We start from the raw sequence: 21,374 nt of genomic DNA, 5'->3' as shown, positions 1-21,374 counted from the left end.
GTACGATTCTAATATTTTACTTGGTTGCACAAACGTGAAACTTTCAGCGCAACATAATTTTTATATAATCTTGAAAAATAAAACCTTTTTTTTTTTAATTTAAAAGCAGGAAGATAGAAAAATAATTAAATAAAAAAATTGTAAAGAAATAGACAACCGATAGGAATGTACGGATGCATATATGGAAGAAAAAAAAGCAAAACAGCACCCCTTACCTCCTTTTAACTAACTGATATCATTTTCAATCAGTCTGAAATTTGAGCTTCTGTATAATCCATGTGACAAGGACTTTGTTTTCTTTCGGTTGAACAAAGCAAGAATCTTTCGCTTTTGGGGGCTAATTAAACTATTTTTTGTACAAACAGTGTATTTTTTTAAAATTAAATCAATATCTTAGGACTTTACTGATTATCTTTGTGTAGACAATGTATGACGAGCCGGTTGCTGTCGTGTCCAATGCACAAATGACACTGTGCCTGCGTGATGGAACAGGAAATCCGGTTGGTACTGATTTGCAGGAGAGATAAAAGACGCCGGACTTTTGTGTGTGGGTATCATTCTTTCATTTGCTTCGGTCAGGTGAAAGAGATTTCAGATTGTTCGTTTCAGTTATGCAAATCGAGGATAGTAAGAAGTGAGAACCGCAAATAGAACATAGTGATTTAGTGTCTAAGCACCTGCACTTTTAAAACAGGAGTAAACGGATTCACTTAGAAATAAACACAGAAAACTAATATTTATCTTTCAAAGGATGTTTATAATGGATTAATTTAACTTCAAAATTTAGCTGAATTAGTTAGTTCACTGTGAAAACATTTTTCATAACTTTTTTTTTACTTGTACAAATATTTTTTCCTTTTTGGAAATTAATTTTAGTCTTGAATCTTTCAGATACAATCAAAACGTAGTCGGAAACCTACAAAAAAATTATGATAAATTGGCTTTTAAAACTATGTCCCCCTATCATTATTTGTCCATTTTTGGCCCTACCTAGTTAAAGATCTTTCTGCTGTTTTTTTTTGTTTTTTTTTCAAAAGATAAACTGTTTTGAAGTTTTATATAAAATACCATTCACAGAATTAAATATATTTTAATCTTAAATACAAAGAGGCTAACTAGATTGGCAAGTGCTCATCTGAGCTCCAATCTATTATCCCCCATGCCAAAATTTCACGATAAACACTTGTCTAGCTGAAAACACTATCAATAATTTGCCCCACTCTTTATTCGTGCCTAAACTTAATTGTAGATTCCATGATCAAAACTTCCCTCTCAGAACTGCACACCTGGGGACCTGTATGTAAAAGACACACATCAGACTTATATATTATTTAATTGGAATTCATTATTGAGATCAGTATTATTTATTGCAGACTATTATCCTCATCTTTCTTAGTTGTTGTTTCACGATGTTTTGGCCAACTATTCCTCTGGCCTTTGTCAGGTGGTAGCCATGACGGGATAGGAACTCCGAATCTCCTAACTGCATTCTCAGCAATTACTGCCTTCAATAGTTGTTGTCATCTCACCACGTTTTGGCCAAGTAAACCTTTGGCTGGCTTTGGATAGGATTGAAACCGCTATCTTCAGACAATTCTCACCTGAAACCGTAGAGATTCAACATCTCTATCCACTGCACCATGGGCCTCGAAGGGCGATCAAAGTTGGATTTTTTGGGCTTATAAATCCATGTTTATTTATTATCTGATCTTCCATCGTCGGGTCTATACCTAATGATATATATATTAGTTAGAAGATTCGGAGTTACCATCTGACGAAGGCCAGAGGAATAGTTGGCCAAAACATTGTGAAACAACAACTAAAAAAGATGAGGATAATAGTCCGCAATAAATAAACACATCAGACTTCTCTTAATATTCTTGTATGACAGAAAGACGTCCTCAGTTACAAAATATGAAAAGGACACAATCCTGGCTGCAGCATGTTGGGTGAAAAACATTGTTTGTTTTATAAAATTATGTGGCACAATGACGTTTCAAATCATATGGTTGGCCAGCATATGCTATTCAAATCACTCAAAAATGTGTCCCATATTGGTAGAATTTCTCCCAACCTGTGGAAGACATGGAAGAAATCAATCGATGCTGATGTGTTCCTAACAAGTGGTACAAGTAAAATTGCAACATATGAATTGAAAGTTGTTCACAAAATTGTCTAACATATGAGACGCATAGACGAACAATGTAGATAATAGAGGAAAGAGAGTAAAGTAATTCCGCGAGAATGTTTAATGAATTTAGTTTAATATTAAATTCATTCAAAATAACATGTCAAAAAGAATGTCATTAGCTATGGAATTCTAAATGCAAGTAACGGCTATATGTTGATCTGTCTGTCTGTCTGTCTGTCTGTCTCTATATTTTCAAACTCTATCTCCTCCAGAACTAAAAGTCACAGAGTGGCAGTAGAGCCTCAAATGATTGGAGTTTTTTTACAGGCCATTCTTTTATGGGTCTTAAGCCAGTTAAAATAGATTTTAAGGGGTTAAAAATGGGTCAAAATTGAAAAAATCGTTATACATTTTGTACATTCGTCTTAGTTTATTTTTAATTCTTAAATTTAATTAGTTTATATACGTGTCACTTTGGTACAGGGGAAAGGTCACCAGCTTTGAATGCTACGGTTTCGGTTTCAATTCTAGCTGATGGCACCTAAATACTTTTTTTTCTTTTGAAATCACGACTATATATATATATATATATATATATATATATATATATATATACTAGCGAAAGTACCCGTCGTTGACTGGGTTCAAAAACAGCCTACAGAAAATGGACTCTGATTTATTAAAGTATGATAGGTTATGAAAAGGAAGGGTTGTAAAGAGATAGCTTCGAATTTGGAGGTATCAAAACCAAAGCAAAATATGATGAAAGTAAAAATAAAACAGATAAACTCCATAATTTATATACCATACCTGTTCACACTGAAACACTTATCACAATATTCTGTGGATCTATATTAAAAAACCTTTGTGACATATTTTCATTCTATGGAGGTCAGGTGCGAACGAACACTCCATAGTTTTATTATACCATATTTCTTCAAACTGAAACATAATTATCAAAGTATACTTATGCAGATAGATATGAAAAGTCTTTATTAAAGTTTGTGCCTATTTCCATTCTATGGAGGCCAGGTGCAAACGCAGACCCCACAATTTTATTATACCATCCCTATTTAAATTAAAACATAAGTATTCTTGTGTACATCTATATCAAAAACACTTGTAAACTTTTTTAAAAATTTTATTTCAATACTTTGTGGACCAGGCGCGAACGCAGACCCCACAATTTTAATGAACCACCGTTCATACCTACAAACATACCTATTCCTGTGTCTCAATACATCTTCTATCATTATATGTAATCAGTTTTTTAAAATAATCAACCATATAGGAGCCTATTCGTGACCAGACACACACACACATACACATATACACATTCAGCGTTATATATATATATATATATATATATATATATATATATATATATATATATATATATACTGGATTCAAAAATTTCGTTTGGAGTATTGTTAGGGATTAATGGTGTTTCCTAGATGTACCACTTGATCAACAACTATTATAGTTTTTCAATATTTTTTTATTCAATCAGATTTCAAGCTGTCTGAATGAATTTTAAGTTTTGTAAGAATTTTTGGTCAATGCTGCTTTTGGAGAAGAAAATTTCTTAATGTTCGTAAATCTTGAGAAACCCTTTCTATTGTGTGTTTGCATGTGAGCCTTTAAGTTATTTTTCCTTGCAAATGAGGAGCTACACACTTCACAAGAATAAGGTTTCTCTCCAGTGTGAATTTGTTTGTGAGCCTTTAGATTATGCTTTCTTGTAAAGGCAGAGTCACATATTTCACAAGAATAAGGTTTTTTCCCAGTGTGAATTTGTAAATGTCTCTCCAACTCATTGTTTCTTGTAAATGATGAACTGCACACACAACAAGTAAATGGTCGCTCGCCAGTGTGTTTTTGTATGTGCAGCTTTAAGTCATGTTTTCTTACAAATGATGCATCACATAAATCACAGGAATGAGGCTTCTCGCCCGTGTGTACATGTATGTGCCTCTTTAGATCAGATTTTGTTGTGAACGATGCCGCACACACTTCACAAGAAAAAGGTTTCTCTCCCGTGTGAATTTTGATATGTCTTTTTAAATCAGATTTTGTTGTAAACGATGAGACACATACTTCACATGAATACGGTTTCTCTCCCGTGTGGATTAGTACATGTCTTGTTAGATCAGATTTGGTTGTAAATGATGAGCCACATACATCACAGCAATTACGTTTTTCCCCACTATGAATTTGTATATGTCGATTTAAATTTGGTTTTGTTGTAAATGCTGATCCACACACTTCACAGGAATATGGTTTTTCTCCAGTGTGTATTCGCATATGTATTTTGAGATGAGATCTTGCAATACACGATGAACCACATACTTGGCAAATGTAAGGTTTATCTCCAGTATGTTTTTTCATGTTTTCTTTTTTGCAAAGTTTGAAACCTGATCGTTTCACAAAAACACTTACACTTAAGATTTTTGAAATCTTAACATGCACCAGGAAACTAATATCAACAACAGAATCATCTGATTCATAGGAAATTAAAATGTTTTTTAGAATGAGTTGATCACATGAGTTTGGCTACATCATGTGTTATTTAAAATGAGTTTCCTGATGAAAATGATGAGTATCAAAAATACTGATTTCTGTAAAATTCATTTTGTTGTGAGTGATAAGCCACTAATTTCGCAAATGAGAGGGCCCCCTAGTGTGGATTCATGTGTGTTTATTAAAAGTAGAGTTCCTTGTCAATTATAAGTCACACATGTTACAAAAATATTTTTTGTATTTACCTGTAGACAAAATAAAAGATATCATTTAACAAATCAGACATCAATAAACACGAGAAGCAAAATATAACTTACAAAAATAGTTGTGTGTGTAATGTATGAAAAAATAAACATTCTGAATGAACATTTCTATTTCACATCAAAAGTTTTGTAATATTTGCACACATTTGCACAAAGTCTTAAAGGCGAGAAACAGTGCTTGCCTGTTAGTGTTTCAAATACTACAACATAAACCAGAGTGGAGATCTTACATGGGTCAAACTGTGACAATTATTTTATATACAAACTAACAAATATACAAATATGGCCTTATGCAGCTCAAATTATTTTTATCATTTAATATACAAACTAACAAATATCAAAATATTGCATTATGTAGCTGGTCCTGGATATGACCTTAAACTATATCCGATGGTGAGGCCACAGCTTGCGGCATTGAGGAGTGTGGAGCCACCCCTTAATTGCCATTGCTCCCAGGTCCACTTTGACTCAGAGTGGTAGTACCTGTTAGGGTCCCAATTATTGATTAAATAGAAACTGACTTGAAAAAAAACAAAAAAACAAATATATTATATTAAAAACTTGTTCTTCAAAATCACTGGATTTGGCATTAAATAACCTGAAAAGGGTTGATATGCCGTAAAATCAACACTCCAACTAACCAATATCTAGCATTAACTATGTAACCATTTTATATACGTTTGTATAAAAACAAATATTAAATAAATGCATCATGCAGCTGAAATTATTCTAATGATTTTATAACCAAACAAATATTAAAATATTGTATTATATCCAAATGAACAAATATCCACATATTGCTTTATGCAGTTTAAACTATTTTTATCATTTTATATACAAACTAACAAATATCAAAATATGGTCTCATGCCGCTCTAACTATTTTAGTCATTTTATATGCAAACTAATAAATATTCAAGTATCGCCAAACATTTGTACTAACCATTGTACACACAGATTTTTAAGGGATAGAGAAATTGAGAAACATGAAATGAGAGCTACTTACGAAAGTTCAGTCCAAAAAGTATCATAAAATAAAATATATTAAACTAATATATTCAATAAAGAAGTATCAACGTATGTGTTAATTAAGATAAAATTAAAGAACTGAAAACATATGAAGTAGAATATAAGAATTATTCTTCAAATATAATTATGTAACCATGCACCTTTTTACACTGTGACTGCCCCACATGGATGAAAATAATAAGTATCTCACTTAAATAAAGTCTTGTTCTATTCCAAATAAATAAGCATAGAATTGGAGATAGGTTCCCCTCTAACATTAAGAAGAAATCGTGTATCTATTAAGGTGATAAAACCAATCTGTTTTTACTAGATACATGCAAGATGAATAGCTGATAATCAAAATGTGTAAATATTTTGACTTCTCATTTTATGTAAACATTTACAAAAAATCAGAGAATTAACCAATTTTAATGGAATTATCAGTATTTATCAAATAATGATCACGAAATATAAAGAACCTATTAGTTTTATTTGAATCTTAGTAAAAATGCATTATGTTGTTTAACAAACAACAACAAAAAAAACACCTTTACTAAAATTATCGTTTTCAGTAGTAAAAAAAAAATGAATGAATTTTGATTTATTTTCATAAAAAAGAAAAATAAAATTCATTAAAATTTTTAAAAATTAATGTAACAATGACTAACCTTAAAGATTAATTGCTGTAACAAAATTTTTTAAAAAAATTCAGGAACTTTAAGAAAAAAGCCCCTTGAGTTCATATTTACAAAATCGATATAACTCGAAAAAAAATTAATTTCTCGGACTAATGATATTATTATTGAATTAAGCATTGATTATTTAATATTTTCACACACAAAAAATTTATTATTCCAAAATCATCCCCTTGTTTTTTCAGATTAAAATTTTAGTGTAAGTTTTATATCTAAGATCCTACAATTCAACCACCCAACGTCATTTTCCAATACCCTTTTGAGTTGTTGACATTTTGGGCTTCTGTAAAATTCATGCATTTGTTTTGATTGTGGGGGTTAAATAAGCCATTTTTTGTATAAACAAGGCATTAGACCCAGAAAACTAATATTTTTCTTTCAAGGCATTTATAAAATTAATTTGCTTAACTTCAAAATTTATCTGACCATGTCAGTTTCCTAATGTCGCTGTGAAAACATTTTTCATTATAACTTTTTTTTCACGTATACAAATATTTTTTTCTTTTGTAAATTAATTTTAGGTTTTAATCTTTTAAATACGGCTGAGTCTATCTTTAATCTTTTAAATATGGCTGAGTTTATCTTTTGCAAATTTCATACAAAGCTAATTTATGTCTTAGATATGTTTTATACAGAAATTCATCCAATACATATCAAAAATAAAAAAACATCCGATCCTAAAAATAGCTTTTCTCTCTTATAGACAGAAAAGAATAATGGAATATTTTACGTTACACTGGTCAAGGAAAATAAGAAAATTTCAACAAATCATTTTTTCTTAAAAAAAACAGATTTATTATAATATTTAGTGGTGGAGCATTCAACTACAGATCAAATGATCCCCTGTTCAAGCTCGGATGTACCTCACGATTTTATTTTAATTTTTTCTTATTAATGAGTTTAATTTACGATAAAAAAAGAGGTACCATTTAAAATCGCTGCAAATCATTTCTTTGTTTGCATATTTTAAAACTAAACCTTAATCAGAAGTGACTTTTCCAGGAAATTTATCGTCAGCTGACGTGATATTGTAAACAAACACAGACGGAATTTGTCACTGATTTAGACACAGGAGATAGGCTCAAGTCAATTCTGAAACAGAACGCTTTATGAGAACCATAAAAGTCCATCAAAGCAGCCCTAATTAAAGGTCGAAGCTGGAAACCAGAATTATTCAAGTTCCTGCTGGACTATTGGACAGTGCCACATTACACCACTGGCATATCCCCATCCTTGAGTCTATTTGGTTAAACCATAAAAAAACGGCTGCCATATCTGGTCACACCCATAGTTGGAGACCCTAACATTAAGAAACATGACACCAAAGCCAAAGAAACAATAAAACAATACATTATAATGATCTCAGTGTGAGTGATACAGACATCATAAAAACAACCACACCTTGAAGGCCATCATACCCTACCAATATAACCCAATGACTATAACAAAGAAAAAAAATGTAAGCCTATGTCATGGTAACATATATTTAGCGAGTTTCTGACAGTATTTTGTCTAGTTTTTTATCTTTAACTCATTTTACCAAACTTACCATGCTCAAAAGAGTGTTGGGTGCCATTTTTAGTTTTCCAATACATTGGTAAACACTGTATGTTTTTCGAGTTGAATAAACATGTTACATTAAATAAAAACACTAAAAAATATCCATTTAGGTAGAAAAGTAACTTATCTTGCCTTTGATAATATTTATTTGTTATATATTTGTTTTTTCTACAACTTTTTCGAATTTATGAGTATAGTAATACAATTTTTTAATTTTCCAATACATCGGTAAACACTGTATGTTTTTCGAGCTGAATAAACATGTTAAATAAAAACACTAAAAAATATCCAGTTAGGTAAAAAGGTAACTTATCTTGTCTTTCATAATATTTATTTGTTATATGTTTTTTGACAACTTTTTCGAATCTATGTGTATAGTAATACAAAACCAAAATCCCCAATAAACCCCACACACGACCTGCTTGAGGATGCGATGATGAAGGCCACACACCCATGGCAACACAACTAAAGCCAAAAGACAATCAAGCACAACAAACTTTAAGTCTCAGGCGTTCCAGCTGAACCAAACTACCACCCAGAAGGTTCGATTACTAAAACCACCCAAATATACCTCTGTACATAATAACTAATTAATTGTAATCTTCCTTCATTCAAATTGACAGATGTCTCATACAGGAAACCTGGCTCATCAGTGCAAATACTCTGACATCAGTACAAATACATTTTAAATGATCTTTCTCTGCTTTATATATATATATATATATATATATATATATATATATATATATATATATATATATATATATATAAAAGAAAAAAACGCATTAAAAGGGAGATAATCTCGGGTGTTATCAGAGTTACTGCTTCTGGAACATCCGATATTCATCTGAATATATGAATAAAAACTCGTATTTATTTTGTTTCTTGCAAATCGAAGTTTATCCCACTACAGTAATAATTGATATTTAGCTCATATCATTTTCCAAATACAACATATATTATCGCCAATTAACTAGTTTTAAAGTAGTTATGGCACTAATTTTCAACACCCATAACAAAAAATACAAGTAAAAACTAGTAAAATGGAATTAATTTAGCGTCATTTTTACTGTGTAGTGAGGAGAAAGATCAGATAAAATAAAGAATATTTATAATGAAAAAATGAGAAATGAACAAGGCATCACAAATATACAAAACACAGGTCTTATAAAACATTAAACATATAGAAAAGTAACTTAGTACAAATACATATTATATCTTTTTAAAGTTTTTGTTCAATCATTATTCAAGTGATATATAACAGTAAAAGTTTTACTATTGACTTGAAATATTATGAAGAAAACATATATAGATAGAATATCCAAGAAAAAATTCATATTTTAAGTAGACAACATCTTAACTTTCAGTTTGATATGGAACCCATCAACTGATGGAATTTCATTTAATATTAATTTTCAATATCGTAATTTGTAACTTGAAAAACTTGAAAAATATTTAAATTATTTTTATGTTATTTCTCTGTATTCTAGAAAATATCAATTTTTAATTCATAAAACTAAGCTATTTTTAAAATTGTAACTGAATCCTTGAATTGATTTTATCGGAAACTTATTTTCCATACAAAATTTGACAAAAGTCACATTTTTATTTAATACAAACAGACTGATTAAACATGCCATGCACAAAGAAATTTAATTAACTTTTAAACCATAATTGTTTCAGTTAGTTAGTTTAAAATTATAATTTTGTTCTGACAAAAGAAACGAGTAATGCTATGATTTTTATCAGTGACATACGAACAGATTACTGCGTCATTGGCCTTCCGTAGAAAAAATGGTATGCAGAGAGTGAATCGTGCTGAAATAATAACATTATTTAAAAAGCCATTCTTAACATGGGGAGGGTGTTTTGTACCTATTCTGTACTTACAATTGAATAAAAAAACATATCATAAAACTTTAATTAAACTTGGAAATACGATTTAAAAAATAGCGCGGATCACTCTCTGCATTAGCACCAAAAATATTATTCATGTTCAATTTATAATTAAATTTTTCCATTATTCACTATTCAAAAACGACATCGATTAAAGAATATTTTTCAATTATTAACAGTAAGATTGTCTGTTTATTTATAAGTTTTAAGACTGAAACTTCAGCATTTTTTAATAAAGCTTGAAAAATTCAATCATTAAAAAAAGGTAAGAAATAAATTCGGAAATTGTTTGAACGTACACAGGTAAAACTGTTAAATGTAAAATAAAATAGCTTAATTAGACCCCAAAAGAGATTCTGGCTTTGCTCAAACAAAACAAAACGAAGTCGTCTAAGTATGGATTTTATGGAAGCCCAAAATATCAGAAAGTCAAAAGGCTGTCTGAAGATGACGTCAGGTAGTTGGAGGGAGTTGACTGGTTTTCTTTCTTTTTTTCCCAGCCGTGCCTCAGTACATTTCTATCATGAACATTTGTATAATTTTTACCATTTTTTAATTTAATTATTTTTCTATGTTCCTGCTATATAATTCTACCCATCTGTATTTTTCTAAATTAATCGTTATAAAAAATTATACCATTTTTAAATTATTTTTTCTTATTGATCCTGGCTCTCAATTTTTTTTTTTTTTTTGCAATTTGGAGACGGAATTGTTTTTGTTGAGATAAGTGATTTCAATCATGCTTTTTATTTTAGATTTAAAATATTAACAACTCCATTTTATTTCAGTATTTAATTTGTGTATTTCTGTTTTATTAAATACTAGCTTTTTTCTAGTCCAATACCGGCTTCCATCTTATCTTGAAATTACTTATAACGGCACCAACTTACTTTCGGAAGAACCCCTCCCCACCATCAGCCTTTTCTTTTATGTCGTAAGCTTCTTAAAACGTTACTAGCTTAAGTTCAGAATAAAATCACGACTTTCTTTAACGGCTAATTTAAAAAAAAAAAAAAAAAAAATGTTTTGAACGCTACTAACTGAATTTCTTTCAATGCAGTTTGCAATTTGGAGACGGAATTGTTTTTGTTGAGATAAGTGATTTCAATCATGCTTTTTATTTTAGATTTAAAATATTAACAACTCCATTTTATTTCAGTATTTAATTTGTGTATTTCTGTTTTATTAAATGCTAGCTTTTTTTTTTCCTCGTACATATGTTTATTTATCTACCGAGTTGATAGCAAAAATTACGAATTATACTTATTTTTAGTTCGTGTGAGGGGAATCTATCACCATACTTTCCCTTAAACACGTCTGTCGGACTTTTACTAAGTACAATACTTAATAGTTTTTTTTTTTTTTTTTTTTTTTTTTTTTTTTTAATGGAGAGTAGAAAACGCATTGTGGATGCGTTATCGGCAGCTCCTGTTACTCTCGCTTCTTCTTATTTGTCCCTCAGTCTTCATTTTTTAAATGAGTGATTTTTCGGACAAAGGGAGAAGAAAAAGCTGTTTTCTAGGTTGGCAGTATTTTTGCGAACAGTTGGCTGAGATGGCGGAAATTTTCTGTTTCTATGTCTATCCTTGTAGCCATGTCACTAGTAAGGGTGCTGGAGGTAAACGTTTTGTCTGGGCTGACGTTATCCGCCTGATAGTCAGGGACCCGAACCTTGGATTAACCACTAAGGAGGCTGTCCTATCAGCAGGTGCAAAGTACTGGGGCTGCTGTATTGCCATTTGGTGAATGGATTCTGGACCATGCAGTAGCTTCTGGTGGGGCCTCTCGATGCCATACTAGTGGGTAATTGTTACGGCTTTACCTTATCATAGCTACAAATAAAAAAAAAATTCTTCGTTTCTTTTTCTCTCTTAATTTCCCCTCTCTGTCCTGCTCTAAGTAAATCTGTCGACCTAGTCCACAAATTCCAAAATTTCATCATGACAAGTTTCAAGATAAAATACACGATTAAACCCGGTTCTCCAACTTCCAACGTAGACCCCTACTACCATGTCTCCTTCTCCAACATCAGGGGTCTTCGTTCTAACCTTCCAGAGGTTGAAACCCAATTACAGGAGACTAAACCAGACCTTTTATTTTTAAGTGAAACTGGCATTGGACAGGCTATTTCCCTAGATGAGTTTGCAATTTCAGGATACTCTAACTTAACTTCTAAAACTGACCCCCAAGGTCGCCATGGGCATGGAATATGTGCCTATATTAAAGATAGCTTTCCATGTGGGAGGGACATCTCCAGGGAAGATCCTAACTTACCCTATATGTGCTTCCGGGTTGCTTTAGCTCACACTACTGCATTTATATTTACTCTCTATCGCCCCCACAACAGCGGAGTTACTATCTTTCAAAGCATATCTGAGAAAATTGACCAAGTCCTTTCTACTTATCCTTCAGCTAACATTCACATATGTGGAGACTTCAATGTTCACAACGTCGAATTGGTTGACCTACTCAAACAAGACCGATGATGAGGGGAGGTTCTGTCATGATTTCTCCATTGCCTATGACCTCACTCAGATTGTTCAGGAACCTACCCGTGTGCCCGATAATGACGGCCAGTATGCGAGCCTACTAGACCTTTTTCTCACAACTTGCCCTGAACTATGTTCAGTTTCTGTTCTGTCGCCTCTTGGATCTTCCGACCACTCTGTTGTATCAATCAAGATAAAAATGAAATGTAATAAGTCCCCAGACGTACCTCTTCATCGTACAGTATATCGATACACTAAGGCTGACTGGGATAGCTTCCGTACATTTATATCTGATCTACCTCTGCATTCCATGTTTAAAAAGGATGTGTCCTCTATAGTATTAGACCTAACTGAATGGTTAATTGTAGGTATTGATCATTTCATACCCTCTAAAAAGTTTCAGCAAAAACCTAACAGCCAGCCATGGTTCTCTCCAGAATGTGCTGCTGCCATTGCGCACAGAAATCACTTTTTCCACTGCTTCAAACGTAATAGATGTATGGAAACTAAAGCCGTTTTCAGGACTGCCAGCAACCATTGTAAGAAAGTAATAAGGAACGCAAGAGTGTTGTATGCTCAATCTGTTAAGTCCAAAGTAGCTGAGCAGCGGCTTGGTTCCCACCAGTTTTGGCAAATAGCAAACAGAATCCTGAACAGAAGCGTGTGCTCCATCCCAACTATTATCAATGGACCTGAGGTAATCTCGTCAGCATCAGACAAAGCCAAACTCTTTGTCAAGAACTTTGCAGCTAATTCTACCCTTTGCGACCAAGACCGCCAACCCCCAATATTTCCTCCTGTATCAGAAAACACGCTATGTGATATACGTATATCTGTATGTGATGTTGCGAAGCTAATCAAAAACCTTGATTCGAGTAAAGCAACTGGCCCTGACGGTATTCCAATTATAGTACTCAAAAAACTTCAACCTGAATTAGCGCCCATACTTACAAAACTGTTTAAACGTTGTCTTAAGGAGAATAGTTTCCCATCTCCCTGGAAAATCTCATCAGTATGCCCTGTATTTAAGAATTCAGGTGATCGCTCATCCCCCTCTCAGTACAGACCAATAAGTCTCCTGTGCGTCATGAGTAAGTTGCTAGAATCTGTGTTAAATACAGAAGTAATCAAACATCTCAACAAAAATAACCTTCTTAGTGACACTCAATATGGTTTCCGTTCTGCTAGATCTACAGCAGATGTCCTTACAGTTATATCGCATAGGATTAGCAAATCTCTCGACGGTGGCAATCTTTCTAGGGCAATTGCTCTTGACATATCTAAAGCCTTTGATAGGGTATGGCATAAAGGTTTACTTCATAAGATCGCTAGCTATGGTATAGCTGGAAAAGTCTTCTCAATTATTAAATCATTTCTTTCTGATAGGTTCATAAGAGTAGTAGTTGAGGGGCAAAAATCAGAAGCTCACAGTATTAATGCCGGTGTCCCTCAGGGATCCATCTTGGGCCCAACTCTTTTCCTGATCTACATTAATGATCTTCCAAATCATATCCTTACATCATTTGTAGACATTTATGCTGACGACACTACCATTTATGGTAGCACATCTAAGACAGTAAACGACCAAGTTCTCTCCAATTCTCTCTCCTCTGATCTTGAGCACGTAGTACAATGGGGAAAGGAGTGGCTGGTTACTTTTAATGCATCTAAAACCAAGCTTCTCTCTTTACATCATCAACATTCTAATTCACATTTGTCATCAATTGAAATGAATGGCTCTCGTCTTCAGGAGGCCTCAAGTTTTGACAAGCTTCTGGGCTTGACCATTACTCCTGTTCTTAAATGGAACACGTATATCAAATCTGTTGCCAAGGCCGCTGGAAAAATGGTGGGATCTTTCTATCGATCCAGTAGATATCTCACTGCTGATGCTATTCTCTACCTATATAAGAGCCAGGTACGTCCAAGGATGGAATACTGTTGCCACATCTGGGCAGGAGCTGCTAGAAAGGACTTGTCCTGCCTTGATAGAGTTCAAAATAGACTTCGTAGCCTCGTAGGAGATGTCCTTTTCTCCTCCTTGCAACCTCTATCTCACAGAAGAGATGTTGCGAGTTTGTCTCTGATGTATCGTTATTTTCATGGAAAGTGTTCAACTGAGCTTCAATCTATGGTCCCCCCTCGCCAAACTTTCACAAGAAACACTCGTCTAGCTGTAAACACTATCAATAATTTCCCCCACTCTTTATCTATGCCTAAACCTAAACGTAGATTCCATGAACAAAGCTTCTTTCTTAGAACTGCACGCCTGTGGAATTGTCTTCCGTTTTCTTGCTTTCCGACTGACTACAATATGGTTGTGTTCAAGTCTAAAGTAAATAAGTTCTTGATGAGCCGTTCCATATAAGTTATTAAATTTACCAAATTTTCATTACTAATGATTACTATATTGACCAATTTCTACTGTACACTCTTTAACCCTTATCCTTGAGTGGCCTCTGGGCCTTGATAATGTGGTGACGCCTTTGTAAAAAAAAAAAAAAAAAAAAAAAAAAAAAAAACTTTCTCACACTGATATCTTCACCATCATGCATACAAGAAAAGTATTTTTAATATTAGATTTGAAACTTTTGTGGGAATTGTTATTAAAATCACAGGAAATACTTTTTCGCAATTATATTATTTTTTGATGAAAATATTGAATAAACAATGCTTAATTCAACTATAGTATCGATAGTTCGAGAAATTAATTTTTCTTCAAGTTTTATTGATTTAATTAACACGGACTTTAGGGGCTCCTGAAATAGAATTTTTAAAAAAATTATTAACATCTACAATGCTTTGCTTTTATTAAAAGAAAAAGCAAAACAATAATTAATGCATCTTTAGTACTTAAAACTTTAACTTTAGGTGTTTTTGTTTAGAAAAAATTAATACATTTTCATTAAAATTAACAACAAAATAATAGGTTCCTTATATCCTGTGATTGTTAATTAATAACTACTTTAAAATTAGTTGATTTCCTGAATTTTAGTGAATTTGTAATTGAAAGGAGGGATCAAAATGTTTATGCATTTTTAGGATAGGCCATTCATTTTGCACGTACCATTTTGTACCTACCGTTTATATATAGTCAGCCCCCTTTTTTTAAATAAGTTTGTAAAAAAATTGACAGAAATTGATGAATTACTAAATTTTTTAGAGAATTTTGAAAATCGTATTGTTTACTTTGTTTACGTCATAATATGTAGAAATGTGGTTCCAATTTTACCGTTTTTAGCTTTGGTGGGATTTTTTTTGATTTTTTTTTAAGTTTGCCGGTTTTACTGAGAGTAAAATGAAATATGAAGTGTTTTTAGAATCTTTCTTGAGAATACTGCAAAAATTACAATACAAGAGAGGCAATCGAAGCAGAATAACTGAAGCTGCATGCCAGGACACTATATATAGTGTATACAAAATATACAAATGTAAGCAAATTTGGACACATTTTATTGGTCTGAAAATATAGGTTATTTTTTACTAATTATCATAAAATTTTAACCATAGAATAGTATTATAATCTTCAAAAAGCCTGCAAATTTTTATGTATAAATATTATGGATATGAGCATTTCAATATTCAATTTGGCTACGAGTATATATATATATATATATATATATATATATATATATTGAGATAGATAGATAGATAGATAGATAGATAGATAGATATGCCACTTTTTTTGGCAATTTTACAAGTTTGAAATCTCAGCTATTATTAATCAGAAATAAACAAATGAAGGCTCGTTGGAAAGGTAATGACCTGACTTGTGTAGTTGGCTATGTGACATTTGCTTTTTAAGATGAACATTAAGGGAATCTTCCTTCATTCAGAGTCTATTTTTGGCACTTTTTACAGCCATAAAATGTTTCAATAATAGTTATTTGTTTTCCTAGTTTTGCATATGAATTTACAAAAATATCTGATATTTCCCCCAAACCCTCTGGCCTTTATTTGTTTTCATACATAAAGTAATTTTCACAGTGTATAAAGATAATTTGATAGTGGAGATATTTATAATTGTCCCTTATTTCCAAAAGAGGGGAGATATAACAGATGAGTAATACTTGGACTCAAGTCTCTCTGTGCCGTTATTTCAGATCCTTTGAAACCATAGCAACGAGTTTTAAACCCCCACCTCCATTAAGGTTTTGTATATATATATATATATATATATATATATATATATATATATATATATATATATATATATATATATATATATATAATAAAAATTACAATAAGTTTACCAAGGTAATCAAAATGGTAAACTTAAAATATATTATAAATATTAAAGAGTTAATATTTACAAGTAAAATAAACTCAGCCAGATGTAAAAGCTCAATAAAACCGAAAAGGAAATAGAGCTTATAATATGAACAAATGATTAATAAAACATGTTAAAAGACATCTTGAAAAAGAGTTAAAAACATATTTAATTTTACAAAAGGAAACACAAGATAAGTGTATATATATATATATATATATATATATATATATATATATATATATATATATATATATATACATATATATATATATATATATATATATATATTATTGTAAATTCATTGGTATTATTCGAATTTTTAAGAAACATTTTAGACCGCCAATCTTTACCCTTACTCTTATATCTCATTAAATTGAAGGACAGCTTTTTTAGCTCATGAAACATACTTATATTGAGGTTTCGATCGTCATAATAGAAAATCGCATACAGACCTGTTATTTATATTCTTGTGTTTGTAGCGAATACGTAAACATTCACGCGCAGTCTTTATTTAGAAATGTATTATAGCCAATATATATGGTTTCCTTTATTAGTGAGTTCCGATAGGGGACATAACTTTGCTAATCCTCCCACCTTTTTTTATAACGAAGCTTTTCATACTACTACGCTCATTTGGCCTTTTGGCCAAGATCAAAGTGTAGCATCTGTTCTTCAGATGTTGCACTTCAATTTCTTGTTCTCTTTCGGTGGAGGATCAGTCCTTCACGACTGAGACAAGTTTTTACTTTTGTACCTTTTCTCCGCGTTAAAAAAAAAAACGACCCTGGTGTCTAGGGAGGCATAGTAAATAAATAGGTACTACTACTACGCTCATACACGAACTAAATGGCGCTGTATGAGTGCGTGTTAGTATCAGTTGGAGATACATCTTTGAAAATCAGTTCGACAGTAGTTGTTGTTGCCATTGGGCTGAGATACAGTTCTGCCCAGTCCTAGGAGGTTCACTTTCTCAGTCCTTTTGTTTTCTCTCTCTCTCTCTCTCTCTCTCTCTCTCTCTCTCTCTCTCTCTCTCTCTCTCTCTCTCTCTCTCTCTCTCTCTCTCTCTCAGAAAAGGGTTAGTTTATTGTACCTATTTACTTTGCCTCCCCACGGGGCAGAGTTAGACACCAGGGTCGTTTTTTAACGTGGAGAAAGGGTACAAAAATAAAAATTGTCTTAGTCGTGAAGGATTTCTCCTCCACCGAAAGAGAACAAGAAATGGAAGTGCAGCATCTGAAGAACAGATACTACACTTTGACCAAAAGGCAGCGACGAATAAAATGGAGGTGGGGTGTAAGGTTTGGCGGAGTCTCTCTTTAAAAAATCTACCAAAACTCAGGTGATCAATATCAAATTTTCATCGATTAATAAATGAAGAATAGCCTTTATAAAGATTTTTTTTTGTTTTGTTTTTTCACTATCCATATATACATTTTTTTGTTGCCTATGTACATTCTAAATCATGAAATAAAAAGCCAGAACTGAACATACACTTCCTATATGGGGAAGGGCGAAGAAAGAGAGAGAGAGAGAGAGAGAGAGAGAGAGAGAGAGAGAGAGAGAGAGAGAGAGAGAGAGAGAGAGAGAGAGAGTTGTTTTCAAATTCTGAGATGTAAAATCCAAATTTTAAATGTTCCGTTGAATATGTTATTAATAATTAATAACTTTCAGATCAGCACGAAAAAAATCATTTTCATTATTTTTTTGAAAAACACTATTTTTTAAATCTTTGACAATTAAAACTTTTGGGTTTGTATTACTGTACACATAGATTCGAAAAAGTTGTCAAAAAACAAATATAGAACAAATAAATGTTATCAAAGGCAAGATAAGTTACTTTTCTACCTAACTGGATATAATTCACGTGTTTTTATTCAGTGTAACATGTTTATTCAGCTCGAAAAACATGCAATGTTTACCGATGTATTGGAAAATTCAAAATGGCAGCCGACTGTCTCTCGGAGAGGGTACGTTTGGGAAAAAGTATTATAAATAATAAACTAGACAAAATACTGTTAGAAATTCGCTCAATATATGTTACCGTGACATAAGTTGACATGTATTCGGTTGTTTTCTAATATACTATTAAGTAGAAAATGTTTTGAAGAATAAATACGAAAAAAAAAGAAGAAAATATTACTGTGGGAGTTTATAAATTTACAATAATTATTTTTACAATTTGTCGTTTACATGAGTTAAAATAGCCAGGAGGGACTACAAATAAAAATATAAAGCTAAAAATAACAATATTGAAGCTTTTTGCCATAAATAGCGTTTAGAATTATAATTTAATTCAATTATTTGAAAAAACAACAACAAAAAAAAAACATTGTATTTGCTGGTTTGCTTTCATTTAGATTTTAAAATTCATGGAATAAATATGTAAGCACGTTTACATTTCCATACATTGAAAATTATTACACTCCGCCATGGCACAGTGTTCGTCCATATGTTTACAAAATTTTCTACTAGTAATAAAAAAAATGAAATTATTTGAAATTCAGGTACTTATATTTGGTTTTTAGTCGGATTGAAGTCAGATTTTTTTTTTTTTTAAACTTGAAATGACCATGTTGAGAACATGATCTTCCTGACTTTCTTTCATGAATGGCTTGTACATGTTGCATGGCTTGTACATGTTGCATGGCTTGTACATGTTGCATGGTTTGTACATGTTGCATGGCTTGTACATGTTGCATGGTTTGTATATGTTGCATGTAATAAATTCATAGTTTGTAAGCTACTCAAGTTCGTGTAACACAAAAAAAGGAAGGAAAAAATATCATAAAATAAGAAGGCAAGACAGTATCATGCAACAACAGTCTCCAAGGATTCTTGTACAAGTGTCTCCAATTCATCATCTGTCACTCTTTATCTCTGTTCTCTTCGTGGCCTTTTATGTAGCCGAGCAGTGAGATCTTTCACAAGAGTTGTGAGACTTTTCGTCACTTTGTGAGACTGTCCAGTTATAAAAGCTGTGGTTGCCACTGTTGGAATTTTTTTTGTACCCATAATGGTGCATCCCCCCTGTTTACATTTATTATTGTTTATCTGGTTCTTATATATGATTTTTTGTGTTTTATATCCATTATGCTTTTTAGTTTCGTATATTCTCGGTTTGTACGAAACTCCCTTCAATTTGGAGAAAAGAGAAATGCTAGCTCTGTGATGACGTCACGAGCTCCGCGCATATTTCGCGCTCTTTTGAAATTCTGCTGTCGAGGAGAGAGAACGTGTTCTTTGCCCGGCGCTGAAGATGGAATTTTGAAGAGCCCTCCTTGAAAGAAGTAAACCCGGCAAGAAATTTATACCCGGCTGTGACGAGACAGGCTTCTGGAAATTAACTACGTGGCTGCGGTCCTGCACGTATTTATTTATTATTATTTTACAAGGAGTGGAATTTAAAGAAAATGCCTTTTACGTGACAAGGTATTATGGAATTTCCTATCCGGACAAGCGACGAGGTCTTGGTCCTGTAATACGTGTTTTCATGCAAGGAAGGAAAATTCTCAAGGAACTTTAAACAGAAAAAAGAAAAAGGCCAATTGTCTAACAGGCTTTCAATTGTGAGTACGCTCCTGAAATTAACTTCATATGCGAGAATGAATGGGAGATACCACTATTTTGTATATTCTTGTTGTATTCGTAATGGATACACACAACTTCTTTATAAGAACCAGCAGTGATGTTATTTTTTCTTTACATGTTACTTTTTCATTATATGTTACATTGACGTTTTAAGTTTAATGCCCGCAAAGGGAAAAATTTGCAACTTATTGTAAATAAAGTTTCTTCTTCGTTTTAAAGCAAGACATTTATATTTTATTCTTTACCCCCCCCCCCTCTTTTGTTTCATGCTTTTTTTTCAGCTTAGTTACTTTAGCGTCGAATTTATCTGGAAGCAAGATAAATTCCGACACCACCATCTTGATTCTTTTCTCCCTCTTGCCAACAGCTTTAATGGTAAGCCACAATTTTTCCTACACTTCTTCCGAATTCATTGTCATATACAGGACAGGGAGGTGGCGATTGTCTTGGCCACCTTACTCCTTCGAAGAGGAACAACGCAATCTTCATCCTCACGTATACTTTCATCTGAGGGTTGAGAATCACTGCATCCGCCCAGAGGCTGCTAATATATGAATCATTGCCTGATGAAGCTGGTGTAAACAAGAGTGATGCCCCACTCAGAATCCAATTCACTTTCGTCATCCAATGGTGGCTGCGATTGTGTTGCTGTTTTTTTTTTTATGTGACAGGGCACACCATCAATGCGCACTGATTGTGGGTTGGTTACCTCAGTGATGCGTTCAGTACCATATCTTGAACCCCTGTTGCACAGGTTTTTGACCAAAACAACATCAACTTCTTCTTAAACTTCTTCTTAAACTTCTTTCTGGTCACTTCCAGTTTGGGCAGCAGGTTGGCTTCAATGTTATTCACCCTGACATGGTATCTATCCCAAGGCATTGGTGCTATGGAAGATGAAACGTCATCTTTTGGGGTTACATTGTATCAGTAGATCACCTCAGACACTGTA

At 32.6% G+C, this 21,374-nt stretch overlaps 1 protein-coding gene across 1 annotated transcript in view; it reads right to left on the bottom strand.

Moving 5' to 3' along the window:
- Positions 1-3,517: 3,517 nt before the first annotated feature.
- The window catches only part of LOC145242794 (uncharacterized), a 37,308-nt gene continuing 19,451 nt past the window's right edge, over positions 3,518-21,374 (bottom strand). Inside the window, exon 3 of the mRNA XM_080105927.1 lies at positions 3,518-4,684. Within this exon, the coding sequence (XP_079962053.1) occupies positions 3,665-4,684 (1,020 nt within the window). The 3' untranslated portion in view covers positions 3,518-3,664. The remainder of the gene's footprint in view (positions 4,685-21,374) is intronic.

This window comes from Euprymna scolopes, chromosome 21 (genome assembly GCF_053919585.1).
Source record: "Euprymna scolopes isolate OS-2025 chromosome 21, ASM5391958v1, whole genome shotgun sequence".
Classification (NCBI taxonomy): domain Eukaryota; kingdom Metazoa; phylum Mollusca; class Cephalopoda; order Sepiida; family Sepiolidae; genus Euprymna; species Euprymna scolopes.
The sequence above is the reverse complement of the archived record's forward strand: the minus strand, read 5'-3'. Positions and strand labels throughout refer to the sequence as shown.